Source organism: Cricetulus griseus, chromosome 5 (genome assembly GCF_003668045.3).
Source record: "Cricetulus griseus strain 17A/GY chromosome 5, alternate assembly CriGri-PICRH-1.0, whole genome shotgun sequence".
In the NCBI taxonomy this organism is placed as follows: domain Eukaryota; kingdom Metazoa; phylum Chordata; class Mammalia; order Rodentia; family Cricetidae; genus Cricetulus; species Cricetulus griseus.
In genome coordinates this window covers 60,668,431-60,687,382 of record NC_048598.1, presented here as the reverse complement: position 1 = coordinate 60,687,382, position 18,952 = coordinate 60,668,431, and the positions used below count along the sequence as shown (strand labels likewise).

The 18,952-nt window shown below is 37.7% G+C and overlaps 1 protein-coding gene across 7 annotated transcripts in view; it reads left to right on the top strand.

Moving 5' to 3' along the window:
- R3hdm1 (R3H domain containing 1) overlaps window positions 1-18,952 on the top strand; it is a 129,058-nt gene that overhangs the window by 21,593 nt on the left and 88,513 nt on the right. For all 7 annotated transcript variants that reach the window (XM_027417747.2, XM_027417742.2, XM_027417743.2 and 4 more), the window contains exons 2-3: window positions 14,278-14,486; window positions 16,264-16,474. In XM_027417747.2, the coding sequence (XP_027273548.1) occupies window positions 16,304-16,474 (171 nt within the window). In that variant the 5' untranslated portion in view covers window positions 14,278-14,486; window positions 16,264-16,303. The remainder of the gene's footprint in view (window positions 1-14,277; window positions 14,487-16,263; window positions 16,475-18,952) is intronic.

Below are 18,952 nucleotides of genomic sequence, written 5' to 3'. Positions count from 1 at the left end.
AATAAGCCAGGCAGTGGTGGCGCACACCTTTAGTCCCAACACTCAGGAGGCAGAGGCAGGTGTATCCCTTTGAGTTCGAGACCAGCCTGGTGTACAAGAGCTAGTTCCAGGACAGCCTCCACAGAGAAACCCTGCCTCTGAAAAACCAAATATATATTATATATATATATATATATATGTATATATATATATATAATATATTTATTTTTTTTTTTTTTTTTTCATGGTGAGACATGCACTGCTTAGCCAAACTCAGTGCTCTTCTTGTTTATGAGCACCTGCAGTCAGACACACCATCCTTACTGCAGTTTGTTAGAACCATGTAACTCTAGATTGTGAGTAGGGGAGTACATAGAAGCTATGTGTGGAAATGGCAGAGCCACCTAACGAAAGACATCAGAAACCAGGAGGTAGAATAAGCCTGGATCTGAGTCATCACGTGGAAGTCAGAGTAAATATTTCAAAATCTGTAAACTGGGTTCCATTTCTGTGCCATGTTCTTCCTGTGATTGTTTTATGCTGTGCTCAGAAATTTTAAAAAATCTAAAAGCCTTCTGTAGTGTAGGCAAGATGGAAGTCTATATGTTAATCCAGTTAAGGTTAGTTGTTTATCATCAGAGCATAACCTAACTAGCACATGGCTGATCTTAGCTAACTCAGGCTGTTGTATGTCCAAACTGTGCAAGTCTATAAGATGGCCTGTTCTGTTGTTAGAGACTCCATTTATAAAGATCCTTTTTAGTGACTCATGTCTTGGTCCCATTTGACCTGTGATTGTACTATGCCTCTGGGTGAAAAAGGGCATGTCATGGAAGCTTCACTATCTAAGACACTTTTCAGATCTCCCTTAATTTGTCAGTCTAGAAAAAAAAATATTTATTAATATTACTACTACAAAGCACTAGGCTCAAAATCAGCTATTAACTATAATATAATAAAACAAGCATTTAAATTTAGAAAAACAATTATACTAGTAATAAAAATACTTGATTCACATTGAGAACCTGTCAATTCAGTATAAAGTCATAAGATCACATAATACTGAATTGGGTTTTTTATTTGTTTGGTTTTGTTACTGTTTAGAACAGTACTAAGTATCAGAACTGTGTAAGGATAATCTAACAACAGAATTGGTCACCAGAATGGCTAGAGGGAAGTCTGGAAGCCATATCATAGAGAGAATTATTAAAAACTATTATAAAAATTTTAAAGAGAAACAGGACACTGATTCTGAGATGGTTAACATGAAATTCCTCTGATGTTCATAATAGCCAACTAATGGTTTGTTTGAATGAGGCATATAGGTACCAATAAGACTTTTCAAAGTTTCTGAACTTTAACATAGAGTAAGCACTTATTCCAAAATTGATTACTAGATACTTGGTATCATCTCCTAGTGTGTTTGACCATCATCCCCAAAAGTTGTAAGGATATTTGGAAAAGATATTTTGGGGAGGGGGGTGGTTTCAAGACAGGGTTTCTCTATGGCTTTGGCGGCTGTCCTGGAACTAGCTCTTGTAGACCAGGCTGGTCTCGAACTCACGGAGATACGCCTGCCTCTGCCTTCCGAGTGCTGGGACTAAAGGCATGCGCCACCACCACCCGGCAAGATTTTTATTTTAATTTTTGAGACAGGGTCTTTCCATGTAGCCCTATCTGTCCTGTATCTCTCAATGTAGGCCAGGCTGGCCTTGACTCACAGAGATCCTCCTGTCTCTGCCTTACAAGTGCTGGAATCAAAGGTGTGTGACACCACCTGACCTGTTTCTCTCTTCCCAGATGTCCCTATCTTGTGTGAAGTTGATTTAAAAAACAAAGCCTACCTATCATACCAGTATGCTCTCCTTCAAGTTAATCTACATTAGAAGTTAAATTATAGTTAGAAAATGTTTGGTGAGATAGGAAGGATTGCAGCTGAGGGAAAAATAGTTGAACAATCTGATAGAAATACGTTTGTCCTAGAGAGAAAAAATCACCCCATTGTTTTTACCTTGGTGGACTCAAGTGTCAAAGAATTTCTTTGTAATTTTAAGAGGATCAGGAGTAGTTCTTGCAGTACTGGTTGCTGGGTGAATCTTTCAGTAAATCTGCAAGATCCTGGACTATACACACAGGGCAGCATACAGGCCAAAAATTCCTTGTTATTTCTCTTTATAGACTGTTCTCTTAGGACCCAGTATAATTAACTCATGCTCCCTCCTGAGTATTATACACCCAGGCACTTTGAATAATATAGGGCAGTAACATTATTTATTCCCAAATACAGATGATTACATTATGCACATAGATGATGTGCACCATTGTAGGGAACTGACTGCTTATTGCTTACCTACACATAGAAGAGCAGTTAATACCCTTAAAGTATAGCCACATTTAGTTATTTCATCTTTTTTAATTAATTTTTATTTAAATTAAAAATCTTATTTTACATACCAATTAGCAATTGCATCTTACCTTTTGAAGAGCAAAATTGAATCTTCATTTTTAATTAAATGTCTAAAATAGAACAGTATTCATAACAGCTTCTTTTCATTGAAGCCTAAGCCATACCTTGGCTTAACTCCTGGGTTAGCCTTCTGCTTCATCTTCTCCTGGGGTTTTGCTTGCTTGCTTGCTTTTGTTGTTGTTGCTGTTCTGTTGACCTTCTGTTTCTGTTTTTTTTTTTTTTTTCAGCTGTCCTATTGTTGTTATAACTTTCAACACTCATCCACTCTTTCTCTTTAGAATAGAGTCTATTTTTTTATTATTCATTTCTGTTTTGTGTGTATGGACGTTTAACCTGCATGTGTGTTTGTTTGTCACATGAATGTATACCTGGTGCCTTTGGAGGCTAGAAGAGGGGGTTAGATTTCCCTGAAACTAGAATTACTGATGGTTGTGAGCCCCTCTTTATGGTTGCCGGTAATCAAACCAGAGCTCTCTAGAACAAGTGTTGTTAACCACTGAGCCATCTCTCTAGCCCCAATCTGTTTGTTCTTATCCTGGCTCTTTTTGTTTAGCAAATCACAGAGGCAGCTTGTACTCCATCTTTCCCTGGAAACCTGTCTCAGACTTAGTAAATGTTCTAGGGTGTCTGAATAGCTATTTGGAAAACAAGGGGGAATTTAACCCTTATCTTGCTTTGTGAGAATAAATACAAAAGTGTCTGTGTAAGTTCATGATATTGTTCACAATGGCAAAAAGAAGTATCTAAGTGTTTATCAACCAGTAATTCAATAAAAAAGGCATGTTATAACATCCAGTGAAATATGATTCATCAATTTAAATAAATGTACTGATGCTTGTTCTTTATTCCTTCCTTTTTTATGTTTGTTTTTGTTTTCTTAAAGTCAGAGTTTATCCAGAGTTTTCTGGAACTTGCTTTGTAGACCAGGCCAGCCTCAAAGTCAGAGACCTGCCTGCTTCTGCCTCCTAATTGCTAGGATTAAAGGCATACACTACCACCACTAGCTCAAATCTTTTTATTTTAAACTCTCATCTTTTTTAATGGTCTTTCATAATTGAGCCAATATATGATTGTCTTTACTTTTTACATAGACATAAAATAGTGTGCTAATTTAAAATAACAGTTGATTAATTTAAAGCCAGTCATATTTTTGATCTAAGAAACTGCTCAGGACTTAGTACTTAATCTCTGTCTTAAACCTCTGTCTTTCAATTTTGATAATGTCTATTTTGGGGGTTTTGTCCCAAATACTAAGAAAGAGCCTTATACCTAGCTAACATACTACACATTTTTTTTTATTTATAACAAAAATAGACAAGCATTATTATATTAATTTCAGGTAATGAGTTTAATGTATCTGCAGGCTAACTATATATTCAGCAAGGAGGAAACACTTGAGATTCTGATATTGTAGCTTAGTAGGATATGTATGTGCATGCTTATCTTGCACAATCACCTGAATTCACTGTGGACCTGCCTGATATTTTTTTTTTTATAAAATTTGCTGTATGAGGACTGGTGAGATGGCTCAGTAGATAATTCACATGGTAGGAAGAATCAATTCCACAAAGTTGTCCTGTACATGTATGTGTACACACACAAACACTATGAATGAATGAATGAATGAATGAATGAATGAATGAATGAATATGTTGGGGGAGGGAATTGCTACTTGACATCACATTATGCCTTAAGATATCGGGAATGAGAATGGTCAGTATTCTAAACTGTATGATTATTACATATTTAGGGATGAATACAGCATAAATGACTGCATTGCATCAGGAGACAAAGAACAACTCATGCTAGAGTATCTTGTCTGAGGAATTTCACATTAATTAGTCTACAGTTTCCTTCCCATTCTCATTTCTCCATTGTGCCATCCTTTACCATGTATGTTCCTGTTCACCTATTTTAAAAATATAAAGATCAAGCCAACCTGGGCGTGGTGGTGCACGACTTTAATCCCAGCACTTGGGAGGCAGAGGCTGTCAATTTCTGTGAGTTCAAGGCCAGCCTGGTTTATAGAGTGAGTTTCAGGACAGGTTCCAAAGCTACACAGAGAAACCCTGTCTCAGAATGAAAATATATATATATTTTCAAATGCTGGTCTAAGTTCCCCCAACGGAATCATCCCAGCTCAGTTTTTCCAGAAATAGTTGCCGCTTCTAACAAAGGTTGCAAGGGATTTTTCTCATATAAACTCTTTGCTTTTTGCTGTTTTTTTTTTTTTTTTTTTAATTGAGCTATACATTTTTTCCCACTCTCCTCCCTGCCCCCCTCTCCCTTTCACCTCTGCCCCTGCGCCCCCTTCCCCCAATGCTCCCAATTTACTCAGGACATCTTGTCTTTTTCTCCTTCCTAGGTGGATCCATGTATGTCTTTCTTTGAGTTCTCTTTATTACCTAGGTTCTCTGGGGTTATGGCCTGTAGTCTGGTTGTCCTTTGCTTTATGTCTAATATCCACTTATGGAAAAAAAAATCTTTGCTTCTTATGGCAAGCATAATTTCAAGGCAGCTTTACTTCAAAATTACAACAGAAACCTGTTAAGAAACAGAAGACATGCTGACATACACAATAAAATGAAGCAAGCCAGCTGGGTGTTGGTGGCACACGCCTTTAATCCCAGCACTCAGGAGGCAGAAGCAGGCGGATCTCTGTGAGTTTGAGGCCAGCCTGGTCCCCAGATCAAGTGCCATGGTAGGCTCCAAAGCTACACAGAGAAACCCTGTCTTGAAAAACCAAAACCAAAACCAAAAAAAAAAAAAAAATGAAGCAAGCCACTTATGGTATAACAAAAACTAAAATGCTTCAAATAATTCTATTTTTAAGATTTAGAAATGATCAGGTCTTATAAATTCAACATCCTGAATTAGTGAGGAATCATAATTAATCATTTGTAGATAGTTTTGTTATTGTCAAGTAGAGGATTCCCTCTAATAGGAAAAAAGTCTTATCTGCTGATAGTAAACCCCAGTGGTTCACAGTGCTTGTTGAGCAGCCGAGTTAAGTTGGACTCAGTTCTCAGCACTGGAAGGGGAAGAGCAAACTTTAGTAATAAGCGGCCCCTGTTTAATCTTTAACTTCCAAATAAGATACAGAACCTTATTTTCAATGCTATAGCATAAATTACCTAAGTTGGCTTTGTTATCCATCAATGTTGAACTGATTTAGAAAGGTTCCTTTCTTTTCTCCCTATCTCATTTCTTTCATGAGTTGTCAGATCATCTTTGTTGAATAGTCAGAGAAGTTTGTGGATTTCCATATAATTAAGTCTATAAACCTGAACCAGAACTTGTTCTTTTGTTTTGGGGAGAGGTGTGTGTGTTTGTTTTGAAAAGGAATATAATAGTACTTACACTATAAAGTCTGTATGTCTTGCTTGGTGTTTATCACACTTCTATAAAAATCCCAGCTGATCTCATAAACTGTAGGATTATACACTTCCTATAAGACATTTTAGAGGCAAAGAAAAGTGATTTCTAGCTAGTGGTACACATTTTTTTTTTTTCAGTTAGTACAGGCAATATTTGAGCATTGTCTGATAGGATCCATGGAGCAATTTTGCATGCTTGTGGAAATATAATCTTTTGTTAAACAGGAGAGGACACTAAGGCAGATGAGAAAAAGAAGACTTGTTCCAGTTATTCAGTGTTTTACCCAAGAAACAAAAATTAATGTTTTCACTTTTAATGAACACAAGTTTCTTTTCATTTGATTCCTTTTCATCCTTGGGCTAAGGTAGACAGCAGTCTGAGCCATCCTGTGTCATAGCTGTGTCACTGTCTCCATCTATTGGTGTGAAGAAGTAATGCTCTTGCCTGAATATGCAGGCTTTTTATTTTAGCAAAAATAATTTAAACAACATCAAATTGTGCCCTAAATGAACTCTCTTTCAGTTTGAGGATGTTAAAGTGTCATAGGATGTCAGCTTTTAGAGATGTGTGTGTGTGTGTGTGTGTGTGTGTGTGTGTGTGTGTGTGTGTGTGTGTGTGTGTGTCTTTTAGTGATACTAGAGAGTTACTTGAAATTTATATATATTGTAAGTGAATGTTGTGTTATGCGCCTTTATAATCCCACTACTCAGGAGGCAGAGTCAGACAGATATATGTGACTTGGAAGCCAGGCTGTTAATGAGTTCCAGGACAGTCGCCAGAGCTACTATAGTAGTGATATCCTGTCTTGAGAAAAGCAAAACCCTAAAATTATATATATTAATCATACCAGATTCTTTATTTATTTTTAGAAAATATGATCATCTTGCCTTTTTGCATCATGGTTCAAAAAATATTTTAATAGCAAGAAATCTCTAAAATCCTGACAGTCTTTGCACATTGAGATTCTTGGCTTTTATATCATTGCTTCTGACTTGCTAATGAAGAGCTCAGTATAGCTTCTGATGCATTCCAGATATTCTGGGTGGTGACTGGCTAGAGGATTACTGACATCACAACATACAGCTGTTGATTTCTATTGTCTCTTATTCCTCAGTAAGTGCTTTATTCTGCTTCTGGTGCTTGACTGGGGGGGGGGGGCGGGCGAGACTGTGTCTCTGTAAAGGAGCAATGCAGTCAGTGTATAGACACTATGGAACATGTACCTTCAGTAACTCTGTATGATGAAGCAAATGCCGGGACAATGAAGGTATGTGATTCTGAACTCATTTGTTAAATGCATATGAAAGGTGATCAAAAGATAAATTTTTATGATTGTTTATTAATTTTTATTAGTGGATATATGCAATAAAATCCAAAATGAGGACTTTTAAAAATATTTATTTTTACAAAGATCTATGTGCATTTAAATGGGTAAGAGTAATGTACTTTTCTGCAGTAATGCCAGTCCAGTCTATACCTCAGGTTTTCAAATAAAATTTTATATCATGTAGCTATTGCAGTTTACCTCTATGCTGATTTTACTTTATATGTAGCAAAACAAATTGCCAGTTGAAAATAAACATGTCTTGTTCAAGTCTATTGTAAAATGGACAGGTTACATGGCTTGTTGAAGTTTTAAATTTCCTTGTAGAACAAATACAGTGTGAATGGGATACTTGCTGGAAATGAAGAAACTGAGCACCTTAGCTTTCAAAACCCATGTTAATATTTATGCCTTTGATTGAGGAAGTGTAGGTAATTTTTAAAGTACTTAGAAAAACACCTAGATCTGTCTTTGCCGTGGTTGGCATAATGAAATACCATGTTACACAAAGGAAAAATGCCAGTCTAACTCTAATGTTTGAAATTATCTGATGTCTGAAAACTTTGACATTCACATTGTTTTCTCGTTCCTCAAAACTGGACTCATACCTCCTAATGCTAATAATGAGAGCATATCCCCAGGGGTGTAATGGGTTTGTTTATAAAAGAGTTGACTTGCTTTTTACCTGGGATTAGTTGAAATTTCAAGATTTTCGATTGCTTTGGTATTTGTAAACATCTTGTATAACATTTCTTTTGTTCTCAAGAAATAACTCATTTGTTTTAGAGAACATAGAAAAATCACTAAATGGCTGTTTATGAATACTGAGTATCATTTTTCTTCCTTTTGTTTCTCCAGTTCTTAATTGTTTGTAATTATGTTCATAAATATACTAGTACCTATAATTGAAACTAGACTTTTATCAGATGTATCATTTCAACCTCATGCTTAGAAAATACCACCACCATTTCTTCTTAAGTTTCAGATTTTTTAAATTTTATATTGAAAATTTCAAAAAGGATAAAAATTAAAATAGCAGTATTACATTATACTTGTAGCTGTTCTCACCCAAGCATCCTAGTTCACCGTTAGACCCACCCCCATCCCCTGTTCCTTTACATTTATCTCCTCCTTTTTCATCTTCCATTTTCTTTCTCACTTTATTCATCAGAAAACTGTCCATCTACTTGGTGGTTCACCCGTCCCCTCTCCGATTCTGTATTCATTTCTTCTCTCCTGTTCTCCCCTTCTCTCTCTCTCCAACATTAACTGCTTTTCTTTTTCTTTCTCTTTCCCTCCCTCTTCCCATTTCTGGACTGTCTTTCTGATGACCTGTGTCTGGCCATGTGCTTCTTCCTTTCTCCTTGTACCCTCATCCCTCCTCTGTGTCTCACCTCATTCCTCTGTGCTTCTCTCATTGTCGTGTCTATATATAGCTCCTGCTTCCGACTACTGGTCTTTGGGGTTTTTGTTTTCCATTCCTCCCTCTCATGACTCTTTCTCCCACTGCTTCATATATAATTTCATTGAATGTAGGTGTGCAGTTGATTTTAATCTGTTTTTGTTGTTGTTGCTCTTTGGTCAGCAGCAGTTACTGGTTACATTTTAATTTATGTTAAATTCTGTTCTCTTTCAGACTAGTAAGTAAAGAGTTATGATCCTAAAGTTATATATTTAAAATAAACAGACTTTCAGCTTTTGTTCACTTATTTTAGGACTTCATTCTTGGGGCATTATAATTGGATTGAAGTTATTACATATTGAGAATATTTCTAACTGCTTTGTCTTCCCATGTTGTACATGGGTAGGTTAAGAGACAGAGCTTTATCTCTTAAATGTTTTTTCCTATTAAATTTTCAGGTTTATAGAAAGCAATTAAAATCAAAATATTATAGAACAGAATTCATAATAGTGTTGTAGGTTATGAATAAACTTGTAATTTTTAATACCTTTATGACCTTTTTATATCATATAAATTCTGTTTTGATATATACCCCTCTGAAATCTAACACTTATTGCTTCTATGTTCTTTTAATGACTCTACTTCTTTATTACTGTTTCTGCTATAAGATTAGGTCCTTGATGTGGGAAGTATGAGGTGGAGGTGAAATTAGAAAAAAAAAATCATTGTTTCTGTAAACCTTATCACTTCTCTATAACTAACCAATACTCATTTCAATTGATTTGTGTTAATTTAGCTACAGAATATAGCCTGACCATTCCTAATCCCCAAATCCAAAATGCAGAATAATCTTTTTGAGCAGATTGATGCCATAAAGAAAATTCTACACTTCATCTCATGTAAAAGTCAAAATAAAAGGAACACTAATACCTCCAGGCCAGGTAGGTAGGTAGGTAGGTAGGTAGGTAGGTAGGTAGGTAGATGTGTGTGTGTGTGTGTATGTGTGTGTGGCTGGCTGGCTGGCTGGCTGGCTGTACATGCATATATACACATGTATATGCAAATGTCATTTAAATGTGTGTGTGTATATATGCCTAATTGTCTACATATGTGCCATTTGTGTTCTGGTGCCCAAAAGGGCCAGAAGAGGGCATCAGAGCACCAGGAGTTGGACTTAATAGGCCATCATGAGCCACCTGATAATGAATGCTGGGAACTGAACCTAGGTCCTCTGAAAAAGCACCAAGTGTTCTTAATCTCCAAGCCATCTCTCCAGCTTATATATTTAAATACAAAACACTGCTGACCTCTAGCAGTTTGGACAAAGGCTTTTCAGTCTGTACACTCAATTTTATTTACTCCCTAAATTCCTCTAAGTCAAAGTTCTACAAAAAGTAAAACAAATTCAGTAGAATCAAGGAAGTTCAGTTAATGTCTCAGTACTCAGCCCTATGTTCTCACTTGATAGAGCAAGTTTATATGAATATAAATATATATTTCTTGGTTCTTAGTTCTCCAGATACTTGTATGTGACTAGCATATAATTATATTTGCATATTGTATGCAAGATAAGGTTTTGTATATATTTCAAACTGGATTCAAAATTGCTGCCCTATCATAGCACTCTAAGTGCTAGGATTACAGATAGGTACCAACGCTCTTATTTCATACATGTATGTTATAAAATGTTATGCTTTATGTAATATGTAAATATGTCACATTAAGTGATGTATGTAAATCTGATATATAGCTATACATTGTATGTAATGTATATTTTCTAATGTGTTTATATGTAGCTAATAGAAATCTATGGATGTACACTTAGATAATATTCATGCAGGAAATAAACAATAAGGTTTGTTAAGATTTATGTAGTGCTTGTGAGGAGCCCTGAACCCCTAAAATCACATGGTCTCTGAATCTGCATGTGGGAGGAAAGCCTCGTGTAAGTGCTATGACTGAATAGGTAGCCCTTGGTTGTAGTAAGGTTTTTGTTTTGTTTTGTTTTGTTTTGTTTTGTTTTTTGAGACAGGGTTTCTCTGTGGCTTTGGAGGCTGTCCTGGAACTAGCTCTTGTAGACCAGGCTAGCCTTGAACTCACAGAGATCCACCTGCCTCTGCCTCCAGAGTGCTGGGACTAAAGGCGTGTGCCACCACTGCCTGGCTTAATAAGGTTTTTCAAGAATTTGTCACTGTCTAAGAATTGCTACTATCTGGTCTATAATTGATGCTCAGTCTGTTATTTTTAACTTTTATTATTTTCTTATTTTCAAATGCTCCATTCCGACATAACCCTGCCATTTTGACCTTTTGTCTTCCTCTCCTTGCTCTCTCCCTTGGTCCTCCTCTTTTGCTGTCCCCTGCTTTCTCTCCTCTCAAGGCCTGGTCCATTCTGCTGGCCATGTTTAGTGTACTACTTTCTATACCTGCTCTGGACTATGCTAAATGTTCCTGGTGGTACTCTCCCTCATATCCACAATAAAAACCTTCCCCTCAACCATACCTTGGAGCAGTCATGTCCTCACTTTATGCTGAAACCTCTGGGTAGGGCATAAATGGACCGCCTTCCAAGGAGCCTGGCCTCCCAACTAAACCAAGCTGTTGATTTGATTCTCCTAATGAAAGGGCTGCGACAAGGAAACCAAATAGCCGCTCTGTATGGGAAAAGTTCATCCCAAACCACCAAGGCTGTTTCTCAGGAAAGCAGACAAAAGTAAAGGGAAACATCTCCAGGAATATAAGGGAAAGGGTACCTGGAGAAAGAGAGCCTGTTAGCTGGGGCAGGAGGCTTTGTAGGGAGGGACTGAGGGTGCCTATAGGCTGGTGTGGACCTTGAAATGCTAATGGGAACCATAGGCAGGTGTTAATGGAAGAGCCATTTTTCTTTTTTGCTAGAGACAAGGCGAATGACTCCCTTTGGAACTATCCTCCCAAGTCCCTGAGGGAATGCTGGCTTTTGTGTAAATACCAAAAATTGAGAATGGAGTTTCATTGGACCTAACAGATATGTTAGAGAGGCCTCTCAGCATTTTCTTTGTAAGGCTTTTGTGGATTGTTAAATCATCTTGACAAGAAAGACTGTGCCAAAGTAGAGTAACTGTAAGGAACTGATAAGTAAATTCTCAGTTCTAATTTCAAAACATCCAATGTCCCCTGTAAGTATGAAACAAAAGATAATGCTCATTTTATATCATTTTAATAATACAAATAGTAGCAATGTTGGATGGATCACAGTATTTTACTTACATTGAGTAAGAAGTTTACCAAACTGGAGAGTAAAATTATAAATCATTTCGCTCCCTTTTCTGTGAGTTTTTCTTTCATATAAAGCTAACAAGACCAAAGTAGCAGATTCCCAGAACCAAAATGATTGTTTCATTTGTTGTTTCATGTATGTGTTTTGCCTACATGTATATCTATGCACCATGTGCACACCTGGTGCTCACAAATGTCAAAAAGAGGGCCTTGAATTCTCAGGAACTACAGTCCAGAGGGTTGTAAACCACTGTGAGGGTGTTGGGAATTGAACCCTGGTCCTCTACAAGAGCAACACTTGTCTTTAATCCCTCATCTCTCCAGCCCTCTGCTGTGAATTTCTGTGTTCACTTAAAAGCCTCACAATGATAGGAACTTTGGAGCCTTCCCATTCGTTATCCACATATTCCACCAATTCTAGTGTTTATTTTCCTCTGCTAGAAAACAGGGTATATCTAAAAAGTGCCATGGCCTTTCAAGTCTCAGGTGCTTGGCTACCTGAATAGGGTCAGACATGGGGTCCAGCTCGTGAAGTAGACCTTAAATACAATTAGAGAGTGGTTGGCTACTCCCACATTTGTGCCATTTTTACGCTACCATAACGTGAAATCCCATCACCTTTTGTGGGTTGCAGGGTTTGTAGCTGTGTTGGTGGTTACCTTTGTCCCCCAGAGTGACTTCTAGAACCTTGAATACTCATCAGTAGGGGTGAAAGCTCTAGTTTGGTACCAGTTCAACTTCTCCATGTTCAATGATATATATAAATATTGTGTTCAGTAATAGGGCCATGCCATCAGTTGGTGGAGAGCAACCAGTAGCTTCGGCAAATAGCCTGAATTGTTTGAGGGTTTTCATAGGACCCCTTTGGCCAACAACTTAATTAGCTGTAACCCATTCCTAGTACTGGACATTTCACTTGGTGATAAAAGATGTCTAAGTGGATCATTGTCGTGTTATTTGGTGACTCCATTTAGATTTCTTTCATATATGTATATGTTTTGAGAAGCTTCTACAGAAGTAGATTTCCATACAACCCCTCAAATGGCCCTTAGTGTTAGTTGTCCCTCCCCATATTCCTATCCTTACCCCGTTTTTACTCCTCAGTTAATCCTCTTGTTCTAGTCTGCCCCATCTTTCCATAACTGTGTGTAATGATAAGTCTTCCAAAGCTGCTGGAGTGCTGCTGCCACATGGGTGCTTTCTGCCAGCCACCCCCGCCTCCAAATTCCGCCCAAGTTCTGCCCACCACATTAGGGCCCCAAATAATATAGAGAGACTTATATTAGTTTACAATGCTGCTGGCCAATTGACTACAATTTCTTATATGCTAGCTCAGTTTTCAGTATCAACCATAAAGACTTATCTTATCGGATGCCAGCTGCAGGTGTCTTCACATGGCGGCTCCAGAGCAGAGAGCAAGAAAAAGAGAAGAGCAAGAGAAAAGGGACTACTTCCTGTTTGTCCCTGCTTATATATGAGTCTGCCTGCTATATCACTTCCTGCCTGGATCACAACACTTATTTACTACATTTCCCAAAATTTTCCTTGACTCCTAGTCCTGCCTAACTTGCTTCTTCATTGGTCAACAGTACTTTATTCAACAACCAGTAAGATGATAAACTTACACAGGACATTCCCCATCAACTGTATTCTATTTTCCCTTCCTTGGGAGAGCCTCCACTCCCACCTAGACCTTTATTCACCTAACCTCTGTGGTTATATGGATTGTAGCATGCCTGTTGAACAGCTAACATCCAAATATAGGAGAATATATATACCATATTTCTGTGTTGCCTTGGTATTATTTTTTTTTCTAGCTCCATCCATTTACTGCAAATTTCATGAGTGAGTGTGTGTGTGTGTGTGTGTGTGTGTGTGTGTGTGTGTGTGTGTGTGTGTTTTCAAGACAGGGTTTCTCTGTGTAACCCCTGAAACTCACCAAAAGGAAACAGAGAACCTATTCCTGCAAGTTGTCCTCTGATCTCCACAGGTGTGTGCTGTGGCACACAGTACCATCACCACTACCCTAAATAATTTTTAAATGTTTTAAATATTCTTTTAAAGCTCCAAGATATTATTATTATTATCCTGAATTACAGCCTTAAATCCATAATTATAATTCCAGGTGAAACCGTAGCTCTTGGAGTTTGAGTGATTAATGAAGTAGAGCTGCCATCTTCCCTTCTGCACTAAACATATTGCATATTTGTTCCTTCCTCTTCTCTCCCCCCTCTGCCTTTTAAATCAGCTCTCTTGTCTCAGGTGACTTCTTCTGGTTTATATAAGTTATACACCTCAGGGTTAATTGTAAGTATTCTGACCCTTGTTTAGGACAAGAAAGTATTACAACCATTAACAATAGCTTTTTAATTTCTAAATTACTGTGTAGTGTTCATTTTCCTATCCTGGTTTGTTGTTGTTGTTGTTGTTGTTGTTTTAGGTTTTTTAATGTTTTTTGTTGTTTTCATTTTAGGCCACCGAAAGGTATGATATATTTGATCCAAGACAGTCCATTTCAGCCCAGGAATCTACAGTGGTGACAAGGACATGGGACTCCTCCTGCCAGATTACTGTTGGTTCAATACAATTGACATCCTGGCTGACAACTGTGAAAAGGAACCTTGGGTTATTTTATTTTATTTTTGTGGAACACCACAATCCCAGATCCATAGGACACATCAGGTAATGTTCTTCTATTTCTTTGGGTAGCCTGTTTTCTTTATAGTTCATTCATAAGGAAATGAAGGAGCCTGAAAATCTTCCTTAGTCTTCTATCTGCTTTGGAACCTGAATTGTTTTCAGAATGAGCCAATGAACTTCTGGTTTGGGATCAAATTAAAGAAGGCATTCTGGGTGCTTGCTTGCTTGTTAAGATTACCTTAGAATATTGTCAAATTTCTCTCACTCCAGGTCTCTGGTGGGTCAGCTCCTCCCTCTCACAGGTGCAGTTCTACAGCCCTGTCTAAATAAGATGTAGTTTTGTTTTTATTTTTTTTAAATAAAAGCTTTCAGATGTACTCGTATTTAACTGTTAAAGCTTTTGCTGGGAGGGAGGACTCTTTTAATTTTCCAGCTTGTTAAAGAGAAGACAAGTTTACTCGTAGTTCCCCCCCCATGTGACTTTATTATGAAACCTCTCAAAAATATAGTATAGTTGAAAGAATTTTATAGGGGGATCTCATAAACGAACCATTCCTTGATTTTTCCATACCTGCTTTACCCACTTTCCATGTGTCTCTAGCTTTTGCTTAATTTGTGCTACATTCCTGTTCCTGATATCTGGAATGAAATTCCCACTGTTCTCTTAAATTCATCAGTTACATGAAATTTACTAATATCTGTGTTTGGCCTCTCAGAAAGCTCATTTTCTTCCTTTTTTGATTTTAATTTTTTTAAATTCTTTTCTCATATATTACATCCCGACTGCAGTTCCCCTCTCTCCCCTCCCATAGTCTCCCTTCCCTCTTCCTCCATCTACCTTCAGAAAAGAACAGGCCTCCCAGGGACATCAACCAAACATGGCATAATATGGTACAATAATTCCAGGCTGGATAAGGCAACCCAGTAGGAGGATAAAGATACCATAAGTAGACAGAAGAGTCAGTGACCTCCCCTGCTCCCACTGTTAGGAGTCCCACATGAATACTAAGCTATTCAGCCATTACATATATGCAGAGAATCTAGGTCAGGCCCTGTAGGCTCTCTGATCTCTTTGAGCCCTCATGAGTCCCATAAAGTTGGTTTTCTAGAGTTTATGGTTGTACATGTTGTTTGGCATTGAATCACATGAATCAGAAGACGTTAATGCTTTATTTACATTATAAAACAGAATTGTTAACCCAGACTCACAAATATGTTTTATATAGAATGTTGCTTTTTAACTTTTTAAAATTAAATCAGGGCAATCTTTTTGTTATTGTTTTTTGTTTGTTTATTTTTTGATTTCTTTGTGAAGCCCTGGCCATCTTGGAACTGCTCTGTGGGCTAGCCTTGAACTCACAGGAATCTTCCTGCCTCTGCCTCCTGAATGCTGGGGTTAAGGGCATGCACCACCACTGTCTAGCCAGAGCAATTTAAAGCTTGGAATTTTAGGAATATAGGTGTAAACTGTGACAGGAAAATACATTTACTATGTGACAGTGGTGAATATTCAGAGTACAGGAGGATGTGGAACAATGTTCATAGTATTCCTTAAAGAAAGATACTTTAATGTTACCTAAGTATACTTAAGTAATTATTTAGCCCTTTTGATCTAGCTCAGGTCTCTTCTGGCTATATTGTGACATTTTAAGGAACATCTACTCCAAAATATTATAGTCCTTGAAGGTAGGAATTTGCTTTTATTTATGTCCATTCAGCATTATTCTTGGAAGACAGAAGTACTTAGCTTATATTATGTAGTAACTGAATATAAAGAATGCTTCAAACTAAATTAAGATTACTTTTCTCTTTTGCCAAGGCTTCAAGTTCCCTGTAGAATTCTAAAATAACCTTTGCTAATGAGGATGTCTGATATTGTTATTATAAAAGATGAAACTGAAACAATGAAGGATTTGGAGGCAGAAGTGAAAGATACAACCAGAGTTGAAAATCTTGTTAAATCAGAAAACTATGGGAAGATTTTGGCAGAGAAGAATGAACATTGTATTGACAACAATATTGATTTGCAGGTAAACAGAATTTTCTCCATGGCTATAAACACCTAATATTCATTGTATAAGTATGCTGCTTTTCATATGGAACTCACTCTTCACATTCTTCTTTTTTGTTTGTTTTGTTTTGTTTTTCAAGATAGGGTTTCTCTGTTTAGCTCTGGCTGTACTGGAACTCTGTAGACCAGGCTGGCCTCGATTTCAGAGATCCATCTGCCTCTGCCTTCTGAGTAAAGGTGTGGGCCACCACTGCCCAGCCACTTTTCACAGTTCTAAAATGGCAAGTTGACTCTTTGGTACATGTTTACTAGCTTATTTTTTAATTCTCTGGACAGCTTGCTGAGTCTTAGGTCTTTGATCGATTATATATATCACCTGATATGATTCTTTAAATTCCTGTGTGGCCATTATGTTTTTATTGGCCTTCTACCTTTACATTTCACTCCTCTTCCTGTGCTGTAATTGATCAGAATTTAACCTCAGAACTCTTAGAGGCAAGAAAAATAGAGTGGTCAAACCTGCAGATCTACTGGCAAAAACAACCCTCTAGTGGTATCTCAGTCCATTTCTGAGTAAAGATGCTTGTGGGGAAAGGGCAGATGTTACCTAATACTTTTGTTGCTGTGCATGCATGATAATTTATAACCAACCATTGAGGTATTCCTGGCAGAGATTGGAAACTTAAGTTTGAGGGAATGGCTGGGCCCCTGGTTTAGTTAGACCTTAGGTGTACATTTCCACGATTTGTCTAGTATGGCAGTCCCAAGGTAGACAGATGAATTATATGGCAGCTCAGGCATCCCAGTGAGATGTTTCTAAAAGGTAAGAACACTCACTAAACAAGTCTTGGCTCCTGGCTCGTTTCTGAGAAACTTCTTCTTACTATCTTTAAATGGTACATAACATGATGCCAGTCTAGAGAAAGGGTGCTGGGATCCTGTCTGTCAAATAGGAAAGAGTTTGTATTAATCTGAAATCAACCACTAAACCATCCTAAAATGTTGTCTTTAACATTATTGCCTTACTTAATTGTGCTAGCTTTTCCTGCCTGTGACAGATACCTGAGAATAACAACTTAAGTAAGGAAACATTTATTTTGGCTGGTTTTCAGAGGTTTCAGTCCATGTTTGGCTAGCTCCAGTGACTTTAGGCCTGTAGCAAGCAGAAATACAGAGAGAAAAGCTTGATGGAAAACTCTTCCGCCATGAATCAGAAAGGGGTTAACATAAAACAGCCTTGGCCAAGACACACCTCTGCAACCTACTTCCTCCAGTTAGACTTCCCCTCACAGTTCCTCACCTCCTGACAGATTATTTGAATTTTATGTTCATCAGTAGACTGAGAAATCTAAGTCTTAGACATTCCTGAAGGTGTCTGGGTATCTCAAGCCATTAAAATTGAAAGTTAAGATTAACCATCAGGAACTGGGGAGATTGCTCAATTGTTTAAGTGTCTCCTGCACAAACATGAGTTCATGTCTCCAGCACCATTGTAAAAGCCAAGTGTAGAGGCATGTGTCTGTGCTCCTAGTACTTAGGCAGGATGGAAGTAGACAAGAAAACCTATAGAGCTTGCTGGCCAGCCAGTTTAGCCAGTTCGTTGTGAGACCCTGAAAGCATAGAGCCCCTGACATTCACTATTGATATGCAACACACACACACACACACACACACACACACACACACACACACACACACACACACACACTCATCATACTTATGAATAGGGAATCCTCTTTTGAGAAAACATTGTCATTCATAAAATGGTTTTAGTTTTGTGTGTGTGTTCATGATGTATGTGGGCAGGTATGCTATTATGCAGTTGTGTAGTTCAGAGGACAGCATTTTAGTCTTTGTTCTCTCCTTCCATCTTAATGTGGGCCTTGGGTATCAAACTCGAGTTGCCAGACTAAAAACAAACACCTTATCCACTGGGTCATCTTGCCAGCTCTATTCTATCATTCCTAAAATAACCAGAGGACTTTAGCCAAATGCAGTTGCATGTTTCTGCCATGCCACCATTTGGAGGCTGAGGTAGGAGGATACTAACTTCTAGGTCAGCCTGGGCTACATTCTGATATTCTGTCTCAAACCAAAGAAAAACAGATCTTACACTACTTGCCAAAGGTGACTGTTTGACTTTGTTTTATTGATAAGGACATCTCATTCCTCTGTTTCTTCTTTCACTCATAAGTTCTGTATTTTCCTATAACATGTCTGACACCAAGTTAGACAATAGTGTTAATTCCTACCACTTTAAAAAGTTTATGGTTTTAAACCAAAACTGTTTCCCATATATAATCAAAGGGTAATCTCTCTTCTCTCTGTCTCTCTATCTCTCTGTTTCTCTCTTCCCCTCCCCTTCCTCCCACCATCCCTCCCTTTCTTTCTTCCTCCTATTTCTTTTGGTTTGTTTAAGATACCATGTCATGTATCTTAAGCCTAAGCTATGCTTGAATTCACTGTGGTCCAGTCTGCCCTTCAATTCCTGACCCTT